Source organism: Falco cherrug, chromosome 5, assembly GCF_023634085.1.
Source record: "Falco cherrug isolate bFalChe1 chromosome 5, bFalChe1.pri, whole genome shotgun sequence".
Lineage (NCBI taxonomy): Eukaryota > Metazoa > Chordata > Aves > Falconiformes > Falconidae > Falco > Falco cherrug.
Window position 1 is genome coordinate 504,242 of NC_073701.1, and position 27,776 is coordinate 532,017.

General features: G+C 48.6%; 1 protein-coding gene across 1 annotated transcript; it reads right to left on the reverse strand.

Moving 5' to 3' along the window:
- Positions 1-91: 91 nt before the first annotated feature.
- Positions 92-27,500, reverse strand: FAM131B (family with sequence similarity 131 member B). Its single transcript, XM_055710876.1, has 7 exons — positions 27,206-27,500; positions 6,763-6,872; positions 5,275-5,310; positions 2,653-2,746; positions 1,819-2,016; positions 1,357-1,500; positions 92-937 (listed from the first exon to the last, which is right to left on the reverse strand). The coding sequence occupies exons 1-7, from the start codon at positions 27,231-27,233 to the stop codon at positions 399-401; spliced, it is 1,149 nt and encodes a 382-aa protein (XP_055566851.1). The 5' UTR covers positions 27,234-27,500; the 3' UTR covers positions 92-398.
- Positions 27,501-27,776: the final 276 nt, after the last annotated feature.

Sequence of the window (27,776 nt, forward strand, 5' to 3'; positions counted from 1 at the left end):
CCACAGAGCAACATCCATTCTGCCAGGACGGATTCTAGCCACCTACACCAAGCCTGTCTCATCAGCCACAGCCCCAGTACGAGAAGAGTTTGTATCCACAGCCAAGACTTTGTATTAAATAGATTTAGAAACAATTTACCAATCCAGATCTCTACAAGCACCTCATGTGTTGCCCAGACCAATGAAAATCAAACATGTGTGCCCATGGTCGAGGGGAGGAAGAGGTCTTCATGTGTCAGTCACTGAGATTTTCCTCTTGTTTAAAAAAATAATTCAATGTCAGGAACGGAAGGTGTGTCTGCTTAGGAGTATGGGGAGCTGGAGAGAAGAATCCCTGTAATTTCATTCCTTGCTACCCCTCTCTTTGTTCAGCAGTGATAAGAACTTCACTGAAAGCATCAGTTGTTTGTTTCTCCCTCTTCCTCATCAAAGGACTGCACCCCAGAGGAAGTAACATCTGAGACTTTGCGGCTCAGTGCAGCATGTTCCATCTCCTCTCGAGGAGACAGTGATTCCAGGTCCCGGCACACCGCGTCATCCTCCTCTGGAGAGGGCTTCTTGTTTAGGAGAGGAGCCTTCTCCAGCCGTGGGTTCCCTTCATCCTCAATGTGGTCCTCCATGTATGTGCTGGACTCGGCCCCTCCCTGAGCAGTCTGCAGGGGCCACACATGGACCAGCCCCGTGCTCTGGAGGAAGTTCTGCTCCTGCCGCTGTTGCTGCAGCTGTTGGTGCTGGAGAAGGCTGCTCTGAATCAAAATGCTTTCCTGAAGGTTCGTCTGGGACTCATCAAAATTCTGGCCTAAGTAGGAGCCAGTTGCTGGGGAAGCAATGAGGGACTGGTCACTGGTCTCCCAGGCGTCGGATGAACCTAAGCAATACATGCCCTGCGAGACGTAGGAATGAGGCCAGCTATCATACTGCGTCTGGGCAATATGCTCTGCAAGCAAAGGAGGGAAACAACACACGGTCAGGCTCTCTTGAGGCCAAGCCGGCTCATTCGGGCAGCCTATGCGAGGCACTGCACTGTGCAGGGTAGACAAACCCTTTAGAGGGGAGCAGGGTGAAAAGAAAAGGCATTTCTAGGCAGCAGGCAGAAGAACTCTATTATACCCACAGCTGACTGCAAGAGCTGGTGGTTTTCCACAGCCATGACCAAAAAAAGGCAAAGGAACTGGGCTTTGGAGCCTCCCTGTTACGGTTAGATTCCTTGGGCAGCTCCACAAATAGGTGATGTCTCTGCTAGATCCCAATCCCAAAACCTGAGGCTACAGAATAAAACAGGGCAGGGGGAAAGAAACATGACAACAAGAGCAGAAAAGGGATGTTTCAAGATTAGGAAGAGGCACTGGAGCTCACCTTGGCTCTCCATCAGCTCCTGGTAGTTCTCAGAGTAGTGGCCTGCTGGGTTCTCCTGGTTTGAATTCACACTCACGTCCTCACCATCCATGGAGGACCAGGCCATGAGAGTTGCCTCGGAAATGGCAAATTGCTCCATTACTCCTGTGCCAAAGGAGACGACAAGATGGAGCAGGGATGTGTGAAAGCCTCCACTTTTCACCACCCTCTTTAACATCATCTCTTGGTCACACTGTCCCACTCACTCCATCTCAGCAACATCACCCACCCCCCACCAGGCCTCACTCTCTTCACTTTGCATTCCATTGGTCATACTCCAAGCACAGTCTCCCTCTTTGTCGGCCATCTGAACCACCCACAGCCTCTCCAGAGTCTTCCAGGTTCCTGCACTTTGGTCTCTCAGGGGTTGTGCCCTGGGACACCCCCACCAATCCAATGCACGTGCCAGAAAGCCAGCACTACCTGCGAGGAACCGCGCCTCCTTTTCACCATCACTCAGGTCTGAGTAGGCGTCAGCATCTTTGCGCGCCGTCTCATGCGTGTGCTGCTGCTGCTGGCTGTTACCCTTGCCCCAGCCTTGCCACTCAATCATGTGAGCCACGCGGCCTTGGCCCATCGCCGTCGGCTTCGTGACATGGTCCTTCATGCTGCGAGATATCCCTAAGGGGCCAGACATCAGAAAACAAGAAGGGGCTATTACACAGCTCCAGGGGGGTCTGCCAAGCTCATTGCCTCTCTTGGAAGTGGAGCTTCTGCCCTCCTTTCCTGACCGGGCTCAGGCCAGGGTGGTGGAGGGGGCGGGGGGGGGGGGGGGGGGGGGGGGGGGCGTTGTGTCTCCCACCCTTCACTCTATCACTCTTCAGGAGAGTTTCTCCATCTTTCCTTGGACTGGCTCTCAGAAGGGCGGGAAAGGGAAACCTTAGATATGAAAGACCATTTCCTTCCTTGCCTAGAATCCATTTAGGACAGAGTTGGGCAGAGGGATGAAGCCTGGAATGAACAAACTTAGAAACAGAAAATGGGGTTAAACCCAGACTGCTTGGGGGGAAGCAACGGAAGATGTCTGAGCAGGGGTGCATGGTAAGAAGCCAACGGGAGTAAGGCAAATGTGTTCTTTGAAAGGGCAACAGCAGAGATTTTGTATCTGGAGCCATGGTGGTGAAGACTCCTCTATGGCCTCAGGAAGGCAAGAGTCAGAAAGGAGCACTTGGGGGAGCAACAGAGAGGCATGGGAAGAGGCACAAAGGCCTGTGGAGAGAAGCTGCCAGGGATAAACCCAAATTTTGAGGACCTCACCAGAGAAAGATGATTTAGCCAAAGCCCCAATCCCATAAGCATTGGAGTTGCGTTTCAGCTTGGGGAGGATGGAGGTCGTATCTTCCATGGAGAGCTGAAAAGAGAGAGAATATGAAGAAATGATATACAGGGAGGAGAAAAGGAAGTGAAGTGAGCAATCAGTATAAGGATTCCAGAAGGCAGGGGGAAGATGAGGAGCAGAAGCAAGCAACAAGAAAAAGAGCAAAAGAAGGGAAGAAGAAATTAGAGGCTATTTAACCAGGACCGAATACTGCACAGCATTGGGACCGAGTGAGGCAAGGTCAGTGAGAGAGGCAGAATCAGGCTGCGAGGAGCCTCCTTTGGCTGCTACCCACCCTCCGCTGATGTGCTGCACTGTTCCAGCTCTTTGTTAGAGATGCAGGACATGGCTGGAGGGCAATTCAGGGAGCTTACAGTGGGGACCTGACAATGGGATACAGTAGCGCATCATATGTGCATCATACTACAGATATTAATTTTTATATGTTATTTTTGGTTTCCATCTCTTCTCATATGATCTCAGTAAAATGAAAAGTGACTGTAACAGTGATGTGCTCTGTTTCAAGTACCTACAACTACCCGTAAAGAAATGAGGTCTACAGTTCTGCCTAATTTCCTTTACCCTTTTCTCTCTGTTCATCCTCAGTCCCTGAACAACAAGGAGAGGGAATTATTGGGAGGGGCAGCACTCCCAAACATCATCATAAACCACAGTCCCTCAAGATTAATCCATCAGGCTTCTTCAGAGAGGCCAGGCACTGCATATGGGACTTGGTTTTCACAAGGGCTAAACAAGCATTGCTTCTGCTCTCCATTTTCAACCTTTTGATTTCAGTCAAGTCCAGCATGTTTCAAACACAAAGATACTGAAAAGTAGTGACTGTGACACTGAAAATTTCAAATCCTGACATGAAGCAAGCATTTGGTCATAGGCACAAACCTCACAAAAGGTAAGCGGAGCATAACTGGGTACTCAAATAGTTGGAGGCAAAGGCAGGCTTTGTAAAGAGCGTGAACTGCACATAAACCCCGGTCAGCTGCCAAAATGTGAGAGACGAGTTTGCCTGGAAGTGGAGTGAAAATGCAGCAGCTCAGGCACCCTGTAGCTTTGGAGCGAGGAATGTGTGAGTAACGTGTGAGCTGGAGAACTCAGAAAGCAGGGGAAGAACAGTGAAAAGTGAGAAGGCAGCCCTTGCCCCACGGTGCCTCGCCGTTGGTGACGAAGCTGGCTGCAGAACCCCACCTGCGCCCCACCAGCCTCTGGCCGCCCAGTGCCCGCCGGGTCCTTTCCAGCCAGCCCGGGGGCTGCGCAGTGAGCCGCCCCGGGGGAACGGCAGGGAACCTCCACCGCCCCAAGGCTGCAGAGCAATGGCAGGAGGGCAGGAGTGAACGGGACAGGAAGGGCATTCATGAGCCTGCTTTGATACCAAAGATCTATGGAACTACACCGAGAAAGAGGAAGAGCTGCATTGTGGAAGAGCTCCATGGATTCAGAATGGGTTGGAAAATGGGAAACTGCAAGTAAGGAAACTGTCTTCTACTATCTTGAAGGAAACATGACCTTGTGTATCTGGCTTTCAGCTAGACAGAGGTGCAGTGAGGAAAAAAAGTGACATATTTCTTCCACGTGGTCGCTGCATGCACCGTTACTTTCCTGCACAAGTTGTTTCTTTAACTGAGCCAAGGCAAAAGATCCCAAGCTGCCAGTGCCACAATGAAAGATGTCAGTAGGGAGAGGGATAGTTAAAAATGTAAGTCCCCTTGATATTCAGCATCCCAAGAGCTTTCAAACCACAGAGAACCAGAAAATTACAGCCATTGAAAAGTTTTGAAAGTATCTGGAATTTGAAAATACTTATACTACCAAAAGCAGAGCATCTAATCCTGCCTTTCCAAGTGTACAGAACTATCAAACTGATTTATGTGAACACATTTTTTAAGCCTCCAGAGAGAAAAAAAAGTTTGGTAGCACCAATATGCATTATTTCCTTTTCAGGATCCTAGTTTTGCATTAGTGAAAAAGAAAGAAAGAAAACCATATTTTTTCATGGCGTCAGTATTAAGAGCAAAAGGAACACATGTTATTAAAATGTTTGTTTGTTTCTTCTTTCACTTGCTAACTAAAGTAAACTGGTGCCAACCATCTCCTCCAGGGGACATTAAGGATTCTTTTACTTCTGTATGTAACGGCAAAGAAGGGATACATTTCTCTCAGACTTCTGGAGAAGATCAAATGATGCTCTAATCAAAGAATACTGATTTTTTAAACATGCTGGACAGACACCTCTTTTACCTAGCAGTGATATCTCAAAAAATAGAAACCTCAAAAGTAGAACACATGAAGTGACATGCATTTGTCCCAAAGAGGACAATGACAATTTAATAGCCACCTGCAGATCTAAATACCTGCCAGACAGCAAAAGACCCAGAGGCAAACGAAAATTCATCACCATCCCCTGAATTGTAGACAAGTCCCAGAATTTCAGTGGCAGTAAAGGCTTCCAGTCACGTTTCCATTCTGGTATCCACTGCACCCACTGGCAGACAAATCCTGGTCTTCCTATGACTAGAAATTTGAACAGTGGTGTGGAGCATACTCACATTGATACCATCCCAGGAGAAATCCGTCCGTGTTTGCTAAAGAAAGCAAGGAACGAGATCGTGTTAGTGCAACAAACAGGCTGCAAACAGCCCTGCATCTCCATCGCCACAATCAACAGCCACTACCTTATCTGATTATGTGAAAAAAGAGTTGTGTCTTTCAAGTTGGTTTCATTCCCTGCTGTTGGTTCTGGCGTCTGTAGGTATCACGGTGCCTGCAGGTACCCAACAGGATGACACAGGGAGCCAGAGAGAAGCAAGCACCTTCCCTTAGAGGTCCCTTGCTACAGGGCGCAGGGCTGGCACCCCTGCGCAGGTGCTGCATGGCTTGGAGGCAAACAGAAGGAGGAGCTACACCACCTATGTATTTTGAGTATAATACAGCCAGTTACAAAATTATTTTCTGTTGAAATTATTTCCTCTTGTAGCTTTTCAGTTTGTCCATTCTGACCCACTTTCCTCTCACAAGCTAGAGCAGTTTCCCACACTGGCCACTACAGCACCAGCTCCCAGTGCCTTTCCTTCAGCCACCAGGACTCAGGTCACAGCATCATGGTTTGGGGGATGCGGACATCCAGGGAAATTTAGATGAATCACTTACACCTATGGGATCCACTCACATAAACCAAAATGTTCACTGAGGCATAGCGTACGCTCATTGACTTTCAGATCCACATTTGATTTAAAATGCATTTTCCATACAAGGTCAGGCCCCACAATTTCTGCCAGGATTCCATGAACCTCCAAGTCTCTTGAAGTTATGTTCCAAGCCAACAAGGTATAATAAGGAAATTAAAATACCTATACATTAGCATTTTGTAAGGTTTTGCAAATGGGATGTTGTTGGGTAATTTGTGAGCATTATTTGTGATTCCTCAAATATTATGTGTTTAAAAGATCTGTGATCTTTTTATTACTTGTGACTGCATACCCTGAACCTTACATAGCTGAAAATGCAGGTATCTAAGATTGCAGAAGCCACAATAATTCAGAACAGCAAACGAACCAGCCCTCGAGATACTGCATGGTAAATCAATCGGCAGTGAGTTCCTAATGAATGCATCCCTAAAGACCAAAATGGAGACAAATGTGTTTCTTCAAAAGATTTTATGGCTGTGCTGCAGAAGACAGGACAGACATGCTGCCGGACATTTCAATGAATCCATTATTCAAGGCATGCAGATCTACACGCTTGTCAGAACTGCCACATTTTTTCCCATGTTCTGTGCCATTCCAGTCATGAGTGGTTAAAAGCACTTTCATTTGCAAAATCTTACTCACTGTGGATATTTCGAAGGAATGATTCAACTCTGCTCAGTGCAAGCCAGACTGCACAGACACAAAGCTCTGAAGCTCTGCCCCTCAGGTGTGCACCGGCACTCCGGTCCCCTCCCGGCTGATGCCTCAGGGATGCACAACACCCATTTTCTGGGCAGAACTGAAACTTTCTGATCCCCCTGGGTAAGTGGCTCTGGGACAGGCACTCACCTCGGTGGAAGGTCGATGGAAGCTGCTGCCGTGCAGTGAACTGGTGCTGTCCATATTGATTTGGTCCACATCTTTCAGTCCTTTCCAGTCCACTGCAATCACCTCGTTTCCTGTGGGAACACATCTAGTCAGGCTTTTGAACGTTACCACAACTTGTCCTAGCAGTCTCAAGCCAACTCAGCTCAGCACACAGGAGAATTGCTGAGTTTAAGGCCACAAAAGCCTTCAATCAGACCTTCCAATTTTAATCAGACCACTTGCACATTATCAGCTATTATATTTCACACACTTTTCTCCATATTAAGACCAGTCATTTGAGTTTTTCTCAGGCATAATGTATGCTTGGCTAAATGACAGCTCCCCAGACAAAAAAAGCATCTAGTCATGATGTGTGACTGAGAAAGAACCAATTCTTTTGATATCCTGTTCCAATATTAAACCATCATCACTTTAAAAGGCATTTCTCCTTTATAATTTGAATCGGTCTGACATCAACTTAGAGCTGCTGCTGCCCTTGCTTTGCCGTTCTCAGCAAGATTAAAGACCCTTTTAATACCTGCCATTACATTTCAGGAAAGTTAGACATACACTTGCTTTTCTTCTTGACAAACTAAACAGAGTGAGATCTTTAGGTTTCTTACCATACAGCATCTTTCCAGTCCTCTTAATAAATCTGCCTCTTTAAAAGACATCTCAAATTTTTCAGTTCTTCAAAATGTGGACATAAAAGCATACACAGTAATATATGTACAACTAAAACTAGTTGCTTGTGACTCCCCTTGACATTAACCCATTGTGGCGCAACCTCACAGCAGATCCCAACATCCAGCCATTGTCCCCTCAGGCCAGGGTGCACTTTGCACAGCTCTCCAGGACAGTCCCCTGCACAAAAGCAGAGCCTGTGCCCTTTGATTTTAGATGCATTTTAATACAACTTAAAGGATCAAGTAAAATTAAATATTAACGACATAAAATAGAAATTATAATATTGAATGAATAAAGATAAATAATGATATCATTAAATAAGATCAAATTGCAATAAAAGTGAGGCTAAACACAAAGCAGCACCCGTTAAACAGCTGGCCACGCACCCAGGGCCGCTCTGCCCAGCCAGCGACGCACTGTGCCTGCAGCCTTCATCCCACCCTCAAACTCTGCTGCAAGCTATTTGCTCCCATGTCACGGAGAAAAGATTGTACTGTGTTTGAACCTGAGCCTTTTAGAACCTGGCAAGAAATACAGCTCCTGAAATGATCATCTGTTCCTGGGATCAATTCAGCAATATCTAGTCTATTTGCAGCACATGCCATTGAATGTGAATGGTTCTATTTTCATTGGCTTTTAGCTTTTTATTTACTCTTTATAGCAAATTTCTCCTTCAGAGACATATGCAACCCCGCTTGCTCGTTCTAGCAGCTCTGGCACGTTGACACTGGCTCACCACTGCGCTTCCCCGGTAGGAATCTTCTACCAGGCAAGAGATGCTGTACTCCACCCTGCACAGGCTGCAGGAGCTACCTAGGCACTTACAGGTGGGAAGCCTGAGGCACCCCTCAGCTAGAATTCAAAATGCAAAAAAGTAATTTGGTCCCTTAAAAATGTAAACATGGTGAGATGAAAACCACCAGAAAAGCAATCTCTATTTGAGTTGCACTCTACCACACCTTCACATCCCACAGCTTTCTGCTGCGCAAGATCTCCCTTTCTGAAAGAGCCAAGGCATATCCTCCCCTTCACACCTGAAGCATGTTTCTGTTCATCAGGATAATCAGAACCAAGTGCTTTAATAGCATCCCCCATATGCCTTTGACTAAGCTGAGTAAAGCTGCTGTTCTCTGACTTGCAGGGAACTTAAAATAAAAAGGAGATTCCTGCACTGTGTGCTATGGAGGTCAGACACAGCCAGGCTTGGGAGGGGGCAGGCTGTGGCTATGACAAGCACCATGAGGGCCACCTTCCAAGCTCATGGTCTTCTTGACTCATTTGCTTGACAGCCACGTGTGTACATTTGGCTTTACTGAGTTTAGTTATTTATTTCTACTTGTGATTACTACCAACCACAATCAGCTCCTGAGCTGTAAGTGTAGAGCTGAATTTGCATTAAATTCTGGTCAGATCACTTGGCTCCTGTCTGCAGGCACCCCCCTTTGCAGGGTGTAATTTTAGGTTGTGTGGCAAAAGCTGGGTTGTGTGTCCACCAAGGAGCTCCAGGAGATGACATTAGGAGGGGGAGCCCCAAGGGCACCCTGCCAGGCTGCTTCCCAGCACAGGGACCACCAACCCACCAAAGGACGATCTCCAAACACCCAGCGGTACAGTAGCAGGTGGGAACCCAAACTATGGGCTCACAAGAAGGGATACCCTGTCTGGGCACCTTAGGGCTGTCCCTGGAGAGCCACAACCCCAGGGTCCAGGGAAGCCTGTCAAGATCAGTCAGAGGGAGAGGCTTTCAGAAGCAGCTCCATAACCAAGGATGGTGGTTGGTGGCTGCCCAGGGGTATGGGACCCTTCATGGGATGCAGGAAAGGAGCATCTGGGGATTGCATTAGATTCATGTGATGTTTAGGGGAAGAACAATGGCAGGGAAAGGGAGGGATCTAGGTGGTTTGGGGAGAAACAGATGTGACAAAATCGATAAAGGGATAAAAGGGGCTGGTAGGATGTAAATGGGCTGCTGATGGGTACAGCTGTCTGGCCATGCCCTGCCCTTGGTTGTGCAGTCTGCCCTGTCCTCCTGTTACATTCCATTTCTAACCATTTTCTGGCATGAAGGAAGCTTTATTCTGGGTGCATGTGTTTCATGACAGAGGTCCAAGCGCCAGGAACTGGACAAACCAGGTGAAATGAACTGGCGTGAGTGAGGGCATGTGAACGAACGTGCGATCGCAGCCAGAACGAAGGCAAAGTGCTCTGGGTGCTGGGTGCGTGCTCGGGGTGAGGCTGCGGGAGCTGGCTACCAGAGGGCTTGGGGAGTCCCAGCCAGTTGTCATAGAGCTGGGGAGGGGGGTATCTGTGAGCGAGGGGTCCGCACCAGCAACTGCAGCATGGCTGTGGCTCCGGAGGCTGCTACATCCGTGTGCCAACAGCCCAGGAGACTGGGATCTGGGGGCAGCTGCTGGGTAGCCCTGGGGCAGGAGGGATCCATGCTGCACGTGGTGGATCTCCATCACACTCAACCAGTGGCAGGAGCAGGATGAGGCTGTTGGTGCTGTTTATGTGAGTGCTGAGTCCATCTGTGCTGATCTGTGTGACTGGCATGTATGCACGTGTGCATGTGTGTTTATGTGTTTGCACACCAGGAACACCGGCTGTGCCTGCAGCAGCCTCACCTCCGTTGTGCTGCCAGATCCAGCCCTGCACATCAGGGTGCCCAGGGGAGTGCACCAGTGTCTCCCAGCAGGTCCGGGGACATCACTGCTCCCCAGCCTCGGCATCCCATCCTGTCAGGGCCAGCCTGGATGGGAACCCCGCTCCCTCTGGCCAGGGAGTACCGCTCAGCTAGCCCACCCTGAGCAAACGCTTCCTTTATCCTGCATAAAGCCCAGGCACCTCTACCTTCTACCCAGCCGTCGTGGTTTAACCCCAGACGGCAACTAAGCACCACACAGCTGCTTGCTTGCTCCCCCCACAGCAGTATGGGGGTGAGGATTGGGAAGAGGGTAAAAGTCAAGGGATGAGATAAGAACAATTTAATAATTTAAGTAAAATGAAATAATAATAACAACAAAAATAGAAACAATAGCAATTATAATGAAAAGGAGAGAGAAGTTGGGAGAAATAAAATCCAAAGGGAAAGGGGAAAAAACCCAAGTGACGCCCAATAGAATTCTCAACACTGATGCTGACAATTGCTGAGCGGTGCCCAGCCGGTCCCCAAGCAGTGATCCACCAGCCCACACCAACCCCCCCCCCAGTTCATATACTGAGCATGGCGCTCTATGGTATGGAATATCCCTCTGGCCAGCTGGGGTCAGCCCTGGCTGTGCCCCCCGCAGCTTCTTGTGCCCCCAGCCTGCTGGCTGGCAGGGCCTGAGGAGCTGAGAAGTCCTTGAGTTGGTATAACCACCACTGAGCCACAGCCGCAACCAGCCGCGGGCTGCCAGCACCGCTCTCAGCCGAGCCCAAAGCACGGCACCGCACCAGCTGCTGGGGAGGAAATCACCGTCCCAGCCAACACCAGGACACCAACTTTTGACTATCTTCCCCACCCCCACCCCACCCCCATTTGACAGGAGTTTCTTTTATTTCAGTTTTGCTCTGTAAAGCTGCAGCTGCCAGCGCTGCCCCATGGCACCAGCAATGTGAGCTGGGCAAAGCCAGAGGAGCTCTGGGGGCGCTGGATGGAGCGAGCAGGGCAGAGCTGTGGTGGGCGCCCTGCTGAGCTGCCGGCTCCTAGCGTGGCCCGAGACCTCTTGGATTTGGGGTCCAAGCAAACCTGCTAGGGCTAGAAATATCCAACTGTTGGTCCAGGGCTGTCACCTGTAAGATTTGGCTGTGGCTTAGAATCAAATACCTCTGTATCGGGTCTCCCTTGAACAGGGAAGGGGTAAAGGGGAGGAGGAAGGAGCACTGCCAGCAGAGCACATCTAGAGAGGGCAGGTACAGGACGGAGTGAAGGTGATCGGGGTGAGCCGAGGGATCAACAGAGCTTGGCGGGACAATAAAACTGGAGCTAAGAGCAGAGCAGGAGCCTCTCCCTGCAGGGGCAGCCCCTGCTCCTTCCCTCCACGCTAGCAGGGAAGGGCTGGGGCACTCCGGCCACAGAGCCCATCCAGACAGTGATGCCGGGGAGATGCCACCTCTCCAGCGCAGAAGGCAGCTGCGCAGCAGCCATTAGTGCAGGTAGCAGTGTCGTGCATTGCTTCATCTCCATTTACCCCAGGTCTTTTTGCTGTGCTCTCCACTGTTTCTGAACACGGTGCTGCGGCCCCGCTGCACGCCACCCTGGCACACGGAGCAAAGCAGGCTGCAGCCCCGCTCGGCCAAGGCGCTGCCGAGACCCCCCCACCAAAGAGAGAGACCAGCCCCGTGGTGCTGGCTCTCAGCACACGAGATGTGACAGCCCCAAAGGCTGGCAAGTGACCGCCAGCCTCTGCTCTCACTCCTGCTGGCCCACTGGCAGCTCCCACCAAGCGTTAGTCTGTGGAAAATATTCACGTCATTCTGGCAGATGGGGCATCAAATGGTTGAAGGACATTAACATCAATTATTTGTCTCAAAGTCCACACCTGTTCCATAATAGTAGAACTAAAGGCTGATAAAAATGTACTTATTACTGTTTTTCTCCAGTTGCAATATCTCATCTATGTAGACAAGGCAAAAGAGTGAGCAATATGTGCTCTTGCATGCACGACAGTCATAAAGACTGCATAATTACTGACAATTCTTAGTCTAAACAGTTTTGCAGATGCTAAGAAAGAAATACACTGCGAGAAAATAACTCTTTAATATCTGTTAAATGCTTTTAAATGCAGTACTATCTGCTGAAGAGTTACAACATCACACGCTGCGGCTGAGAAGCAGCTCTCTGGGTTCCGAGTGGCCCTGGCCCTGGGGCGCTGTTACTGCCCATCCCTGGAAGCTGGGCGCGGGTCAGTGGGCTTCTCTCCTCTGCTAGAAACAGCCAGGGCAACGGCAATCCGCAGGCAGGGAACATCAAGTTCTGCTCTGACAGACGAAAGGAAAGAAACACAGAAAATCAGAAGAAAGTACGGACGGTGAAGTGGGGAAAAAGAAATGGAAAGCAGTACGTTATGTTGTAGCATTGTTCTCATCCAGCCTCTTTCTCCCCTGAATTAGTACGGCGTTTTGCTTTGGTAATGGTATGTTTCTTCTCCCATATGATTTGTTTTCTCTTATCCATCTTCAATTCCAGCTTCTGTTAATCATCGTGACTATTCCATTTGTAACTCTGTCATCAGTCACCTCTTACAGAACAGTATTTGCTCCGCTCCATACAAAGCGGATAAGCATTCTAAAACACGAGTAGGTCACAAAGCTGGTTTTAAAATGGGATTTTGACAAACATGTGCTACTGAATTCCTCATTGAAATGTTCTGAAAGGAGACGACGAAAGTTGAAAGATAGCTGGGTGTCTCATTTCCTTGTCATCATTTCTGTATGGTGTCCATAGAAGGGACATAAAGGGGTTTTGTTTCCATTGAACTTTTTTAAGATTTCTTGATTTTAAAAAAAATAAATATTTGTTTTGGAGTTTTTTTAACATCACCAAATTTATCCTTGCTCTGGAAGACTCAGTAGATGACTGAAGAACAAGTAGGAAGCTAATTACATCAAGCAATGAGATAAAACTCAAGCAGCTGAAATACATAAATACATTAAGCCACACTGCAGATCATGGTTGCTTTGTATTTTTAACACAAATTTCATAAAAAAAAACCTCTGACAAACACTCATCAGAAAAAGATGTCTCCATCACAACTGAAGTGATGTTCCAACTGAAGTCTTCTACACCTCTGAGGGAAAAATATCATCCCTCTTTCTGTTACAATACTGTTGAGGTAAAACCCAAGACTCATTTTTAAGTCAGGCCTTTCTAAATAATAAAGATGAAAAACACTTCAAGAGGAAAAAAGATGGAGGAAAGAGAATACCCTTTTCCCTGCATTTTTTTTTGTTGTTGTTTTGAGGGGTTTTGTTTGTTGAGCACTGTAACTTTGGACTCTCAGTTATTAGAAAATGTGTGTACTAAGCATTCCCAAGCAATATGGAATATTGCCAAGAAATAATGACCGTTTTGATGAATGCACTGGGAAAATCCAAGAAGCCATCTGGATGTCTGTACCCCACCTTGCTGATTTAATGTTACTATTTTTTTCCTGTTTCAGTAGCTCATTTATTTTGCCATATACTTTATCATGGAAACACAGAATTTCTTTGTTGGACATATTTTAATTTTCTTTGCATTTCTGTGATCATCAGAAATCTGCCTTGTTTTGAATTACTTAAGCTAAACAAGTCCATTCTCCTTGGGCTTCCTCTTGACATTTTTCTCAATTCCTATTACCACTGTGTATTTGTTGACATTATATTTGGTATCTGTGCCTGTATTTTGTTCATTTAACAAGATACATGCTTGAATCAGGCATCTACATCTATGCAGAAGCCTCTAGTAATCTATTTTGTTGTAACTTTTGGGCTGGATGCTAGCCATCATCTCTAATTTGTCTTCTCTAATTTGTTCCACACTAAGAAGACAAACACAGTTTTAGAGTCTTAAATTCTGCTTTTTCCTTTGTGACATAACGCTGGTGAAGATGTACACCATCCGCCAAACATGTATTTGTGTTGATTGCTTTCTGATGTGCCATGCCAATTAATGTGAGAAGAAACATATTAATTAAACAGTGAATTCGCAGCACCACTATTATCCACTGTTAGCAAACTTTCTTCTGGTTCTCAAGTTTTACTTTCCAGCAGGGAGTAGGAACATTATCATTCGGTATTGGTAGCCAATATTAATGTTGGTAAAGACCAATATTTAGAGTAAATGGTTCAATTATTCTTTTCCATTCCTTTCTTTTCCCTGAAAAGAAAACAACAATTGTAATTGCAGTAATTATGATCAGTCTTTAAATTGTTCTTTCCCTAATATCAATTTTCATGATACTTGTGGGAGTGTAGTATCTTTGTCAAACACAACATCATTGTGTCCTGCCAAATGTGGTGGAAATGGAAGCAGCTGAAGCTCCAGGGAAGGACTGATGGACGGATAGCATCTCCACAGAAACACCTCCCTGCCTGCACACTTTACAGAGCCAAAGCCAGCCAAGAGGCCAATATCAAGGAAAGGAATGAACCTCTACCAGGAGAACTGTCTCTGAGGTGAACATCAGATGGAAGCACTGAAATCCTCCCGGGTAAAGCTGCGAAGTCCACCAACCTGAGTCACTCACATAGCTGTGTAAGTATTCCAGCTTGTACTGCGTAAGGAAACACAGAAAGGAGCTGCTGTTGGCACCTACCAACAGAACCACCTGTGGAAGGCGAATAGAAAAAAGTCTGTTTTCCTGGATGGAGAGGGCTGAGCAGGCTGGTGCTCATCCAGGCACAGAAATGTCTTGGTCGCCACAAAAGAGAGATGTCTGAAATCTCTGATCAACAATGAAAACGCCTACAGCTCTGAGATGTCTGTAAGATTAGGAATCAGAAGGGCAGTTCACCAGGTCTTTCCTTTGGATTTGGGTACTCTACATTTTTTTCCAGACCATTCTGCGTCTTTCTGAAGGTAGGTCCCTTTTTAGAGCTGCTTAGGAAATAGAATTAATGAACAAAGCTCCAACACCAACATTTTTCTTCTTGACTGGTAACATTTTCAAACCAATACTAAAGGCTACTGCGGAGCGTGCCCTTGCCACCAAAAGAAGCTGAGCAGAGCGCCCAACATCAGACACGGGCAGCTCTGCTCTGAGCATTTAAGCTAAGGAGGTACCGCAAAACAAAACACATCCAATTAACACAATTTATAAAAAAAATCTCAAAGCCCTGTCTCATCTGCAGAACAAGCATCAGCCAGCAGAAACAGCGGGACGGGTTTATCCTCATTCTTCGCTGCTTCTCTGAAGTGCAGAGAATGTGTCCCCAGGGGCCATGGTCAGCATAGCCAGTATGATGACGACAGCAATGTGAACCAAGGTAGCAGCCTTTTTTTCCTGGCCTACAGCCAACATTACAGAAGTAATATGCAGCAGTTGCTCTCCATATGTATTTAAATTTTAATCTCTGTGGCCAGCATGTCACATGGGCACTGTCCTAGAGCATAAGAATACCTGGAGTTGTGACATCAACGTCCCACAGCTTCATCTCTACCAGTGGGGAAGAAGAACCATCCCGAATACTCCTCAACCAGCAGATCCCAACACCCCTTTCTCATCCCAGGGATGCCCTTGGCCCCTCTCCGCAGGGTGGGCAGCACCACTGCCAGGGTGGTGTCCACAGGCCAAGGCAAGACTCCATGGCTGCGCCTTTGGGCTCACTACCATTCAGAGGGAGAAGCAGAACAAGAGCCTGCAGGAAGCACCAGCACCTGGGGGCAGTGGCAGCCCAGCAGTTCCAGGCTCCACTCTGCTAACCTGTCCCCCCTCAGCTGTGGGGTGTCACTCTGGCAGCCCCAGAGTACATACAACCAGATGGCTACATCCTTCTCCACCGCAGCCATCGCACCTGGGCACAGTCCCCATCAAGCATCTGGCTCAGGAACAGCAGCAATAGTCAGTGCCAGCCAGGAGGCACTGAGACTGCCGCCCCCCTCCTCCAAACACAAAGCGTGGGAGTCTCCAGAGGCAGTGATGCCCTAGGGCATGGCAATGGCCTCCAAGTCATGGTAGGTTTTCTTCCAGACAACACAAGGTACTCCATGGGAGGCAAAGGGTAAAAGGCTCTTGGTGAGGGGCTCTTCATTCTCCTCAAGCCCCTCCAGGTGCTGGGTGTAGAGGTGACACAAACTTCTGTCTCACCCCTCTTCTTTCCACTGCTGCTCTCCTCATTATCATGCCCTTGTTTGCCCTGAAGAAGCTGGTATTTCCCAGCTGTATGGCTGCAGAGGACAACTACCTCAGCCCATGAGATCCCAGCCAGACGGTGGGGCAGGATGCAGCTCTCTGTGCTGCAGAGTCCTTTATCATTCAACATCAGGAATCTTCTTGTATATCCACAGTTCCTCAAGGGATAATCAGGGCTTCCCTTGCTGGGCCTGGGACACTTCTGAATTGACTGCTTTCTAGCCCGGGGTCATCAGTCCTCCAAACAGTGAAGGATGGAAGTGGTCACAACACAAGCAGTTGCCCACCTCACCTGGGGGACACCACACTGGGAGGAAAAGGGAAAAATTGTTACCTCTCCTGCCTCCTTCCTCCATGCATCTCCTTTGGAGACCCAAACCCTTGTCTTGTGGGCAGATGGAGAGCACACTAGTGGGCCAAACATCTCACATCCCTTGAGAGAAGACAGAACTCCTCCACACCCCCAGAGAGGGCCACTTCAAGCCATGGCTGGACCCTCAAAGACAGCCAAGAGGGCAGGGCTGGCCTCAGCTGGCGAGGAAGAATGAGATCATTGCCATCTTCCTCTGGGAAGGGCCAAGCCATGAGACTTCAGAACAGTCCACCCATCTCTGCACCTTTGGTCGCTGCGGTCAGCACTGAATTTGAGATCCTTGGCCAGTGGGAGGATGGCCCCTGTCTTTGACAAGACTGACCAGCCTCCAAGAGAAAGTCCTGGACTCTGGATGGTCTCTTCTGGTTCAGACAGTCCAGCCCGGATTGTGCCTTCCCCCACCAGCTCTGAGAGGTCTATCATTCTACACCAGTGACACAAGAGGTCTCTTGCAAGACTGCCTTGAACTACTGGTGTTTTACAAGCCTCTCCTCAGAACCTAGAAGCTCTCTGGAGTAATCAAGTCCCTCACGATGACCGACAAGGGGGAGTCTCCCTGTTGAGCCCCAGCTGTACAGAACTCACCCCCAAGCGCAGGCAGAAACCTCATCACTGCAGCATCACTAAAACTGGGGACCCCTGGGTCTACAGCCAGTGAGTCTGGCCAACCCCATGCTGTTTGCCTGGTGTACAGCATAGAACACTCACATTATACCCCCATCTCCTACCTCAGGTGAGTCCCACAGGAGGGTAGTCCCCCCCAACACCTGGCTCCATGGAGATACCTCTCCATGACCTGTCAAAATCACAAATGACCTCAGTAAGCCCTGAGCAATGCCATGAGCTCCCTTGAAAACACCTCTGCATATCCATGTGTCAACTGCTCGACCTCCTCCCCCTTACACCCAATTACAACACATGGTTGTAGGACCACTCATCAGGAGAGGACAAGGTATCCTGGTGGCCGGTTTCTACTCCAAGCTAATTCCATGGACCATGAGGAACATCAGCTGGAAAAATCCTCCATCAAGCAGAAGGCCCAAGTTTGCTCACGGGACTCCCCGACTCACGTTTCTTACGCAATGGGAGTGAGACTGGTGCCTCCGTACATCAAGCCTGCCAGTCTCCTGGCTCCTCCAGAGCTTGTTATCAAGATTCTGGCTGCACTTCTCACATCTTCACTTGTACAGTTTCCATCCCAAGATCTACTAAATTCTGCACCCTCCTCATCAACTTCCCCATTTCTCCCCAAGCTGGCCACCTCCAGCTCCAGGAGGAGGAAAACCCAAGGTACCAGCAACCAGCAGTACTATTTCTGTTCCCTTGTTCTGGGCAGGGCATCACTGGGCAGCATCTACCAGCCCCTGGACACCATGGAAATGCAGGGGTGTTCTGCTCGCTGTTTCTCTCTGGTGCCTTATTTTCCTGGGTTTAGCCTTAGTCTTCACTCTGCTCTCTTTTCTTATTTTTTCCTTCTCCTCCACCCACCACCCCACCACCATCTCAGTGACTTGTCTTTTTTTCTCCCTGGTTTCTTTTCTTCACTCTCTTCTTCTTTGGGGGGGAGGTGGGAAAGTAGGTATTTAGTACTTGTTTGGGATGGATATCAGCTTGTCCCCAAAGTGGGAGTTCATGTCTAAGAAAGTGTATAAGAATAGGGGAAACAGTAGTGATATTTTCCCAGAATACTTGTCCTAGCCTGCCACGATTTACACCTCAAGTAGTTCCTGAGACAGAGATGTCACCTCTGTATTTAGTCATCTTTAAAGGAGTTTTCTTCTATTCATCTGTTCACTTTTTAAACCAAAAAAAATATTTTAGTACCCACAGAATCCTGCGTCAAGGAGTTCTGCAGCTTAACTCTGCATTGTATGAAGAAGTGCTGGCTTTTGTCTGTTCGAAACTTGCCACTTGCTAGTTCCATTTGATGTATAGATTTTGTTTTGAAACAGATAATGAAAGTCTTCCCTCCTTATTTTCTCCATGCTGCTCATATCACAGAGGAAATTCATTATTTTATAGATATCCGTCATAACTTCCCCTAATTATCTCTTTTCCATACTTGAGAAATCCCTGTCTATTTAAATGGCTCCTCACACATAAGCCATACCATACTTTTGATTGTCTTTGCTGCCCTTTTCTGAATCTCTTCCAGTTCAATTATGTCCTTTCTGAAACAGGAATGGACAATCAAGGGCAATACATCACATTCAAAACAATGGCAGAGTATGGATTTCTGCACAGTATAATGCTGTTTCTCATTTTATTCTCTATTCTCTTCCTAATTACTAACATTTGATTGGAATTTTTACTGAGAATTAAGCTACTCATTATAACCCCAAGATCTTGCTCTTGCATGGAAATAGTAAACTCGAAACCTCCATTGCTGCAAATGTAACACTAGAATTGCTTTGCCTGTGTGCATCATTTTACATTTATCTACATCAAATTTCACCCATAATTTTAACACCTAGTCATTTGATATTGTGAGATCCTTTTGCAAAGCTCTGCATACAGCTCTTCATTTGCTCCCCCAAATGATGACTGTCATTATCATACTTTGCTACCTCATTATTTACCCCCCTTTTTCATATCATTCATGGATACACACAAACCTGAAAAAAACATTCCTGTGAAAACCATCCATTTCATCTAATCCTTGTTTGTCGTCTTTACCCAGCCACTTAATAATTTCAGGCGCTTCCCTTTGATTCAACAGCAGATTCATGTCTTGAACAGCCCGAGGCAGGTGACCTTTACAGGGGTGCTTTGCAAATCCAAGTAGACCACTGCCACTGGGTCTCCTTTGTCCCTTCTATGACTTACAAGGCATGATATCCTTAACAACAGTAGCGTCGGTGCTTCCTCATTTGTCCATGCATGCACTAATTCTGTTCTTTAAAGTTTATTAGACTGCTGCTAGGCATATCTAGCCTACAGTTTGCCAGATCTCAAAATAATTTTAAAAACTAGCACCACAATTAGCTACCTTCCAACCTTCTCATACCAAAGTAATTGGAAGGTGTCACAAATCCTAATCAGCTCTTCAGCTCATTCAGCCTCAGATTTCTCCAGAAGTCTTGCATGAATACCGTCTGATGACTTGTTACGTGTCTGCCTGCCTGCTCTACAACCTCATTTACTGAGGCTTTGAATTGAAGCTGATCTTCTGTTGCATACCCAACAAGGAAAAGTTCCACAGGATAAAATTCCACAGCTTCCTCTAGAAGGAACAGATACACAATTTTTCTTTGGTTTTTGTTGAGGTTGGGGATGGGGGGGGGGGGGGGGTGTCTGCTATGGTCTCTGAGTCCCCTGAAGCCTCTTCAGGAGTAACATCATGCACTAAGGCCTCCTGATCACTGCACAAGGCAATGAACGGCTCCCAAAGTAAACATTTAACGTGCCAGCCTCCCCATAGGGTTAACCAAGTCCCTGCTGCCACTGCGTTCCCCACCTTCACAGCCTCCTTGATCTTCCTCTGGCCATCACAGACTCCTGCCACCATCCTGGTCAGCCACCCGAAACTGTCAGGCGTGTCATCCCTACAGCAGTTTTTCCCATGGGGAATGTCAATCCACATGCCAGCCATTTGGATCAGCAAGCTATTTTCTCCAGTTTAGTCAAGATATTTTGCACTGAAACTTCTCCCATAAGCCATGTCTGATGAGCATCTGTGGGTACAGCCACATCTTCCCAGGATACAGAAACCATCTTTTCTTTAAAATTCTAGTCTGCTCCCAGACTGGAGAACTTGCGTCTGAAACTCACAGAGAAACATCCTGATCATCTAATCTGACCTCATTAAAATAAGAGACGCTAAAAGTATCCCCTTTGTTAATTATACTTTCTGTTGCTGTGCTTGAACTAGATTATTTTTTTAATCTTAGTTTTTATGCATTCAGATGACAGAGGACTCAATATAACTCTTAGTAAATTATTTCCAATAGTTAAGTATTTTTACCATTTGATTTTTTTGCCTCATTTCCAATCTGAATGTATCTGCATTCCTTCCATCACATCTTAACTGTTTTCTGCCAGGTTGAAGAGTCAGATGGTTTTGAGGGTATTTTTCTTCACTCAAACACCTAGAGATTGTCATCAAGTCACTTCTGGAAGTTTTCATTCACGGTTCCATGTTTATTTTCTGGCCGTTCCTCAGCTTTGCAGTACTTCTCGAAGTGATAATGAAAGAATTAGGCAAAGCAGATGAAAAATAATTTTTTCACAGGTGCCAAACGCAGAGAAAATATAACCTTCTCCCCTCCTGTTCAATATTCAGCTCTTAACAGATCAAAGAGCCACTTCAGCTTCTTCGGCTGCAGCACCACAATAGTAGCTGTTGACCTACCGATCCTCTGCTCAGATATCTATAAGCCTTTGCAGTGTGACTGCTTTCTAGCACAGAGCCCTGGTCCTGTAAATGCTGCTCACACCCTGTCGTAAGGTACATGACCTTACCTTTGGATAGACTGAAACACGCTGTCTGTCAAGATTCAGTACCCCAAATGACTCAGATTGTTGCATACCAGTGATTTATCCTTTTCATTTGTATTTTCATTTTTAGCAGTTCTTCCAGTCTTTGTAGATTCTACCAAGTTTATCAGCATTTTAGATTTCCCTCAGGATTTTGAGCAATATGTTAAAATCAGATGGTACTGACAACTGTATTGAGAAATGTGGGATCACACAAGAAACAGAAGCTTTTCAGCAATGATTCTTTGTTACTGTTTTGCTATCTATTGAATGTTGATGCCCTCAAAATGTACCTTATTCATATGTTAGACAAAGAATCATGTGGTACTAAGTTGGTTGCTAACCAATTAGTGGTTTTATCTTTTACAAATATAGTATTCTAGATCAATTCCCATGACTGTAGGCAAAGGCACTTCTATCACAGAAGTATTTGGCTGCAGGGAGTCCCATAAAAGTTGTGAACTGAAGTTAGCTTGGCAGGACCTGTTTTGCATATACCCACTCTGACTGGCATATGTTCTTCTGATATTTTATCAGGAATTTTATCAGACTGACAAAACCAAGTAACGAGGTTAAGTTGGGATAGAGCCCCAGCTTTTCACTTCCAGATCTTCCTCACTATTTCAAGATTTACTGAAACACAAAGCTTTAACTTTTTATCCCACTGCTTAAAAATACTTGAGGGCAAGTAATCTTGAACTGGCTGTTGTTAAGTATCAGTCTAAAATCACGACTGCTTGCTGCTGGAGAGCATGTCCTTATAAAATGAGCTGAAAACTCTTTTTCTCCTACTTCCCCCCCAAGAAAACAGGCCTAAAATATTTATTGATTAGTTCACTTTTTCTGCTTCTATGAACATCAGTCTACAGAAGTCAGACTCCCAGCTCAATCACATCAATGAAATATTACTCATTACTTCCATTTTTCCATCAGCTACTTTGTAATTTCTCGCATAACCATGAACACTGCTGATACCCTTCCCCACGTCTTCTAGTACGGATTCCTTACAAAGCCAGGCTTACGCGACTGTGCTGTTCCTTAGCCCTCTCCCTACAACTTCGAGACCACCAACCTATTTCGGTAACCCTGGCAAGACAGAGGGGGGTCTCTGACATTGTCACTTTGCACATGCCTCACCACAGCCGGCTGCTGGGCTTGGGAGACGGTCTCTGCTCGGATCCCGACCGGCAGAAGTAAGTTCTTACCCCACAGCTCTTGAGTTTTTTGAGAATGGCTCGAAAGAGAGGCCAGCCTGGGAAGAAGTAGCAGTAATGGAGCCAGACCAAGCACCAGGCAGTCTGATCCAGAGGGAGGGGCGTCCCTTTGTCCCTCTGCTGCATGTGCCCCCCCCCGAGGTGAGAGAGGAAGGGGGTACCCGGTGCCCTGCCAGGTGTCCCCATACTCCCTCAGCACGGCGCCTGGTGGTGGCGGGTTCTGCACAGGGATCTGTGCTCCCTGCCCTCCCACCTGTGTGACCCCCAGAAAGTGGATACAGCCCTAATGTCACGACTCAGCTTCCTCCTGCATGACCCTGTCCTCTTCGAGGCTTCTCCCTCTCTTTCCTTCTTTCACCGACTTGCTTCTGTGTCAAAGGTGGAGGAGGAGGAGGGGGACACCGGCCCCCCGAGAGGGCGTATGGGTGCAGACTGGGCATCTCACTTTTTCAGACCAAGCGTGAAGGCTATCCTTTCCATGCCAGATCTCACTCCACACACCTTCAGATCCATGGGGAAACAAGTAAGGAGGAAAATGAAGGGCATGTTCACCGACAGCCCCTGCTGCCTGCCCCCCTGCTGCCAGTCTCCGGTCCTGATCCCACCCTGCGGAATCTAAAAGGCCTGGATTAGCGGGGGGCTGGTCTCTGGCTCTATTTCTCCCACCATGGATGCTATGAGCCATTTGTTTAGACTTAGTATGGTGCACACATTGAGAAAGCAACACAGAGAGGATGTACTCCTCCCTCCGACAGCACGCTGACGGCTCCTTGGTGGAGGGGAGCCCAGCACCCCAGCTACGGGCACTGGCAAGCCAGGTCTGAGCCAGGGGCTGCGAAGCGAAGAGCACTGCCTTTGGCATCCTGCACGGCAGGTGACTGACACTGTGCCTGAGCTAAATCACTTCAGCTGTCTCTTGCAAAATTACCAGACCAAAAAAGCATGGGGAGGACTTCAGCTGACAGTGGGGCTGCCGTGGGGAGGCAGCCTGTGGCACACGGTACCCTCAGGAGTCACAGGGAGGTGGTGGTGGGGAAAGGTACAAGAGCATACTAAGGACATGTAAAAGACCTGGGGTCCTCTGACAGAACAGGACCAAAGTAACAGGTCTAACCTGACTCGGAAAGGCAACCACTCCAGGCTTTAGATCCTGAGCATAGGATCACAGGATAATTCAGGCTGGAAGGTACCTCTTGAGGTCTGAGCTCCTGCTCAGAGCAGAGTCAGCTATGTGGCTAGACCAGGTTGCTCAGGGTTTTATCCAGTCTGGTCTTGAAAACTTCAAAGAATGGACACTGCACAGCCTCTGTGGGAAACCCCTTCCAAAGCCTGACGTTCCTCGTGGTCAAAAAGCTTTTCCTGATACTCAGTGCAAGCACCTCTAGTTTCTCTTCCCCCACACTCCAAAAGTATTACCAGTTTTTAATTTCTTGGAATATATTTCCACCATTTAATGTCACTTCACAAAACATATTTGCTGCAGGCTTCTGTGCAAAGACAAGAGAGAAATCAGAGGCATCACCAGAAAAACCAGAGCAACCTTGAGCTTTCTATCCATTTTAATCCATTCAAGGAATTAAGAGAGATCCTGCCACACTAGTTAGAACAGCTAGAACTATTAGGAGATGTCTAAGCTGTGGTCAAAGGTGCACTTCCAATGCATTCAAGCACCTATGCAGGCCTGAAATCTTACATTTGGCTAACTCAGCTACTGACAGTAATCAAGCTGATCTTTGCATTTAGTTGGCACTCAAATATCTACAAGTTCCCAGCTGGATTTTGCAACCTTAGCTGTCCAGCAGCCTCAGCAAAAACCTCCCTCACGTTCACTGAAGTTGAGTCCCAGGTAGGACGAGAGTCACTCGGCAGCTCCCTAAGAACTACGATGGGCTAACTATCACTGATACACTGAGCTGATGTGTAGCTCCGACCAGAGGCTGGAGCCAGCTGCAGTGCTCACTGTGCAACTGCTACCATACCATTGCACGCACAGCACATGTATGGCATTGAGGCGTGAGTGGGTACACCTGTGGAGAAGGCAACTGGGTATCAGTTTCACCTTTTAAGATCACCTTTCTGCTTTTTTCATACCCTAGGAGATCCTAATCTGATCGTTGCCATTGTGATTTCTGATGTCCTCTATAAGACTGAAAGATGTTATATGACTCTTACTTCAATTTTACGCATACGGAGCTGCTCTGCTATGACCCTCTCAATTACTTTTCCCCGGGGAGAAATAACCAGAAAGCTCATATTTAGGAAAGAAAATGTGAAGTTGCACATCACTAAACATGTGCAAACTATGACATCTAACTAGACCATAGTAAAATGTCCCTGCGGGAGATGGAGAAATCATGTGGCTTGCTTAAAACTGGAATGGAAAAAGGCCCGGAGCAAGCTCAGGGCACAATCCTGCACTGGCCCTTGTGTGGTGAATAAACTAAATGTGACTGATTACAAGCTTTCTATCACTAATTAAAACCTCCCAAGTTCTGAGTTCAAAATCTGCCACTTGAAAATTCCAAGGTAAAACCAATACAACTGCACCACCCTCCTATCTCTAGGACCTACCTGGTCTTGGAAAGGCAACACAGAGCCCGTCTGTTGAACTGATCCTGCAAAAATCTAACCAGGTGTGCTATACAGCAAGAACACAAAGCTCTACTTGTGCTAGGCTGTTAGTTTCCAAACACATCCTCAAAGCCCAAACCTAACACTTAAAGGCACTCATCCCTCAAAACGGGTCCGAAGGATCCTCCCAATAACTCCAGCAAGGCTGGAGTGAAAAACCTAAGCTGCCAAGTAAGAATCACCCTGACAAACCTCCATAGGTGGGGGAGTCCAAGTAAAACTCAAGGATCCCACCATCACCCAGTCCAACCTCTAGGGCTTGAAACAGATGAAGTCCCCACTGAAGCAGTACCACTTTCACACAAAGCATCAGTCACTATTACTGCTTTCATATCTGACTCCCATAAAGATCAGAATCACGGATGCGCAATGCCCCTTAACACGCACCTTCATAATACGAGATCAAGAAAAATTCCTCCATTAACTACATAAATAGGTCCCTAACGCCCACTGTGGTCTCACCATCTAGAAGGAGCACATATTGCATAACCCAAAAGTCACTACAGTATGGAAAGTCCAGTACCTGTACCATTAAGGCCTGTATTTAGGGAATGCAATCTACAGACAAAACGAATTTTCAATTATCGCTATTCTAACATTTTAATGCATAGATGCTCTTTTGTATTTTCAACTGTGCCCACATATCCATATGACATTTATAAAGATATATAAATACAGTATTCCCATACAGACAGATATATATATACACAAGAACAGTAATTGCAATAGCTCAGGTTACACAAGGCTTTTTTGAAACACAGATTCCAGGTCACAGATCATAAGAATGCTGCCATGCCCAGGAACAAATACCTGTGTGGGTAAGTACGACAGCTCCACCACATCCTGGAGTGGGGAGTGGATCTTACCAGGTGTGCGCCTGTTCTTTATCTGCTCAGCATTGTGGGAAGAGGGACCAAGAATTGATGCTGCTAGTTTAAACACACATCGATAAAAGGGGTATAGACAATTTGCCAGCTGACAAGATAATAATGCCCTTGGCAGCATGTGGGTGTGGAGGATATGGGAAAGGCAGAGGCAGGAGGCAATACATGCTTTGATATGCTACAGAGACAGATCCAGGTGAGCCCAAAGAATCTTGAAGGAAAACACTGCAGTGATCTTTGCCATGTGGATGTTACAGAAGACATAAGAGATTTCTTAGGTCATGAGGATGTTTGAGACTGGCAAGAGACACAGGCTAGATGTGGGAATAAATCCCAAAGTGGCAACTGGAGTCTGCAGCGTAAAGTTTGCTGCTGCAGGAGTCGACGGTTCCCTGGAAGTGCTCACAAAGGGTCTGCCCCTCCAGCCAAGGAGCGTCACCCGCACCGGGCTTTGACACAGCCCCTCGGGTTTGTTTCGGGGAGGTAGTTCAGCCGCCTTGCCCACAGACGTCACAGTGCCTATGTGCCTTGTGGAAGGGCTCAGAGAGCACCGTGCCCTACGAGCCATGGTTTTCTCTCGGAGGCCTTTTTGAGTGGCTTGAATGACACATCCCCACGTAACTGATGTCCGTGCATGTGTTTTGCATAGAGGAATTTTCCTGTGGGGAGGAAAGTGTGCCACGGGATGCTGGCTTTGCCTGTCGAGACCCGCACTTAGGGACCAAGGGATATCTCTCGGTACCGCATGTGTGTGGGAGGGGGGAGCTGGGTTACACAGCCCAGCGGCCCGGGATCCTCCGCTGTGAAATGTGCGTGGCCCAGCGGGAAGCTGCGATTCCTTCCACCGCGTCCCCTCGCAGCGGCTCTGGGGAGTGAGGGGATCCGGGCTGGCCCCCAGGGATGCTAACGGCGGGGACGGGAGCCGGACGTGCGGCTCGGGCAGCCCCGGGCAACAACGAACCGCCGCCGGGCGAAGGACGCAGCCGCCGGCCGCACGCTCCGCTCCCGCTGCCGGCGGCACGCCCCGCACCCACCGCCCGCGCCCCGCTCCGCGCTCATCCACCGCCCGCGACCTTCCCCCGCGAGCACCGCCGTGCCCGGCCACGGGCGTGCCCCGGCCCCGCTGCCAACACCCAGGCCGGCGGCCGCCCGCCCCGCCGCGGGGGCCGGGACGGCGGGGGGTGGGCGACGGTGGCGCTCAGCTAATGGCGCTGGTCGGGCCCGGGGCCGGCCGTGAGGGGGCGGCGGGGGACGACCCGCCACCCTCCGTGCCGGTGGCCGTCGTGCCAGTACCCGGGGCGGGGGCCGCGGCCGCCCGAGCATCCTCCCGTGCCAACGCCTTACCCACGGTGCGGGACCCGATGCAGCCCATCACTCCGGCGGGGCTCCGGGGGGAGGCAGCGGCCTCGGCAGCGCGGAGGAGGCGGAGGGAGGCAACGCGGCGGGCGGCTTGCAGCCGGTCCCCTCAGCGGCAGCCGCCGGGCTGGGTCATGGCCAGGTGCGGGCGCGGGGTGCCGCCGCCGGGGCGGCGCAAGCGGGAGGGGACCCGCGGGCCGGGTCTCACCTGCCCCCGCCGCCGCGCTTTGTCCCGCTCCCCTGCGGCTCCGCGGCCGCGGCCCTGCCTCCCCGGGCCCCCGCGCCCGCCCCCGCCTCGGCGGCTGCCGGCGGGGGGCGGCCTCGGATTGGGCTGGCAGCGCCGCTCCCATTGGCTGCCGCTCTCCGCGGCCCGGGGGGCCGGGCCGTGCCGTGCCGTGCCGTGCCGAGCCGAGCCGGACCGTGCCGTGCCGTGCCGCGTACCGAGGCGGGCCAGGCCGATCCTAGCCGGGCTGAGGCGTGCCCGGCCGGGCCGAGCCGAGCCGTGCCAACCCGGGCCGGGCCGCCCGCCCTCGGGGAGCGCGGACCGGGGCGGCGGCGG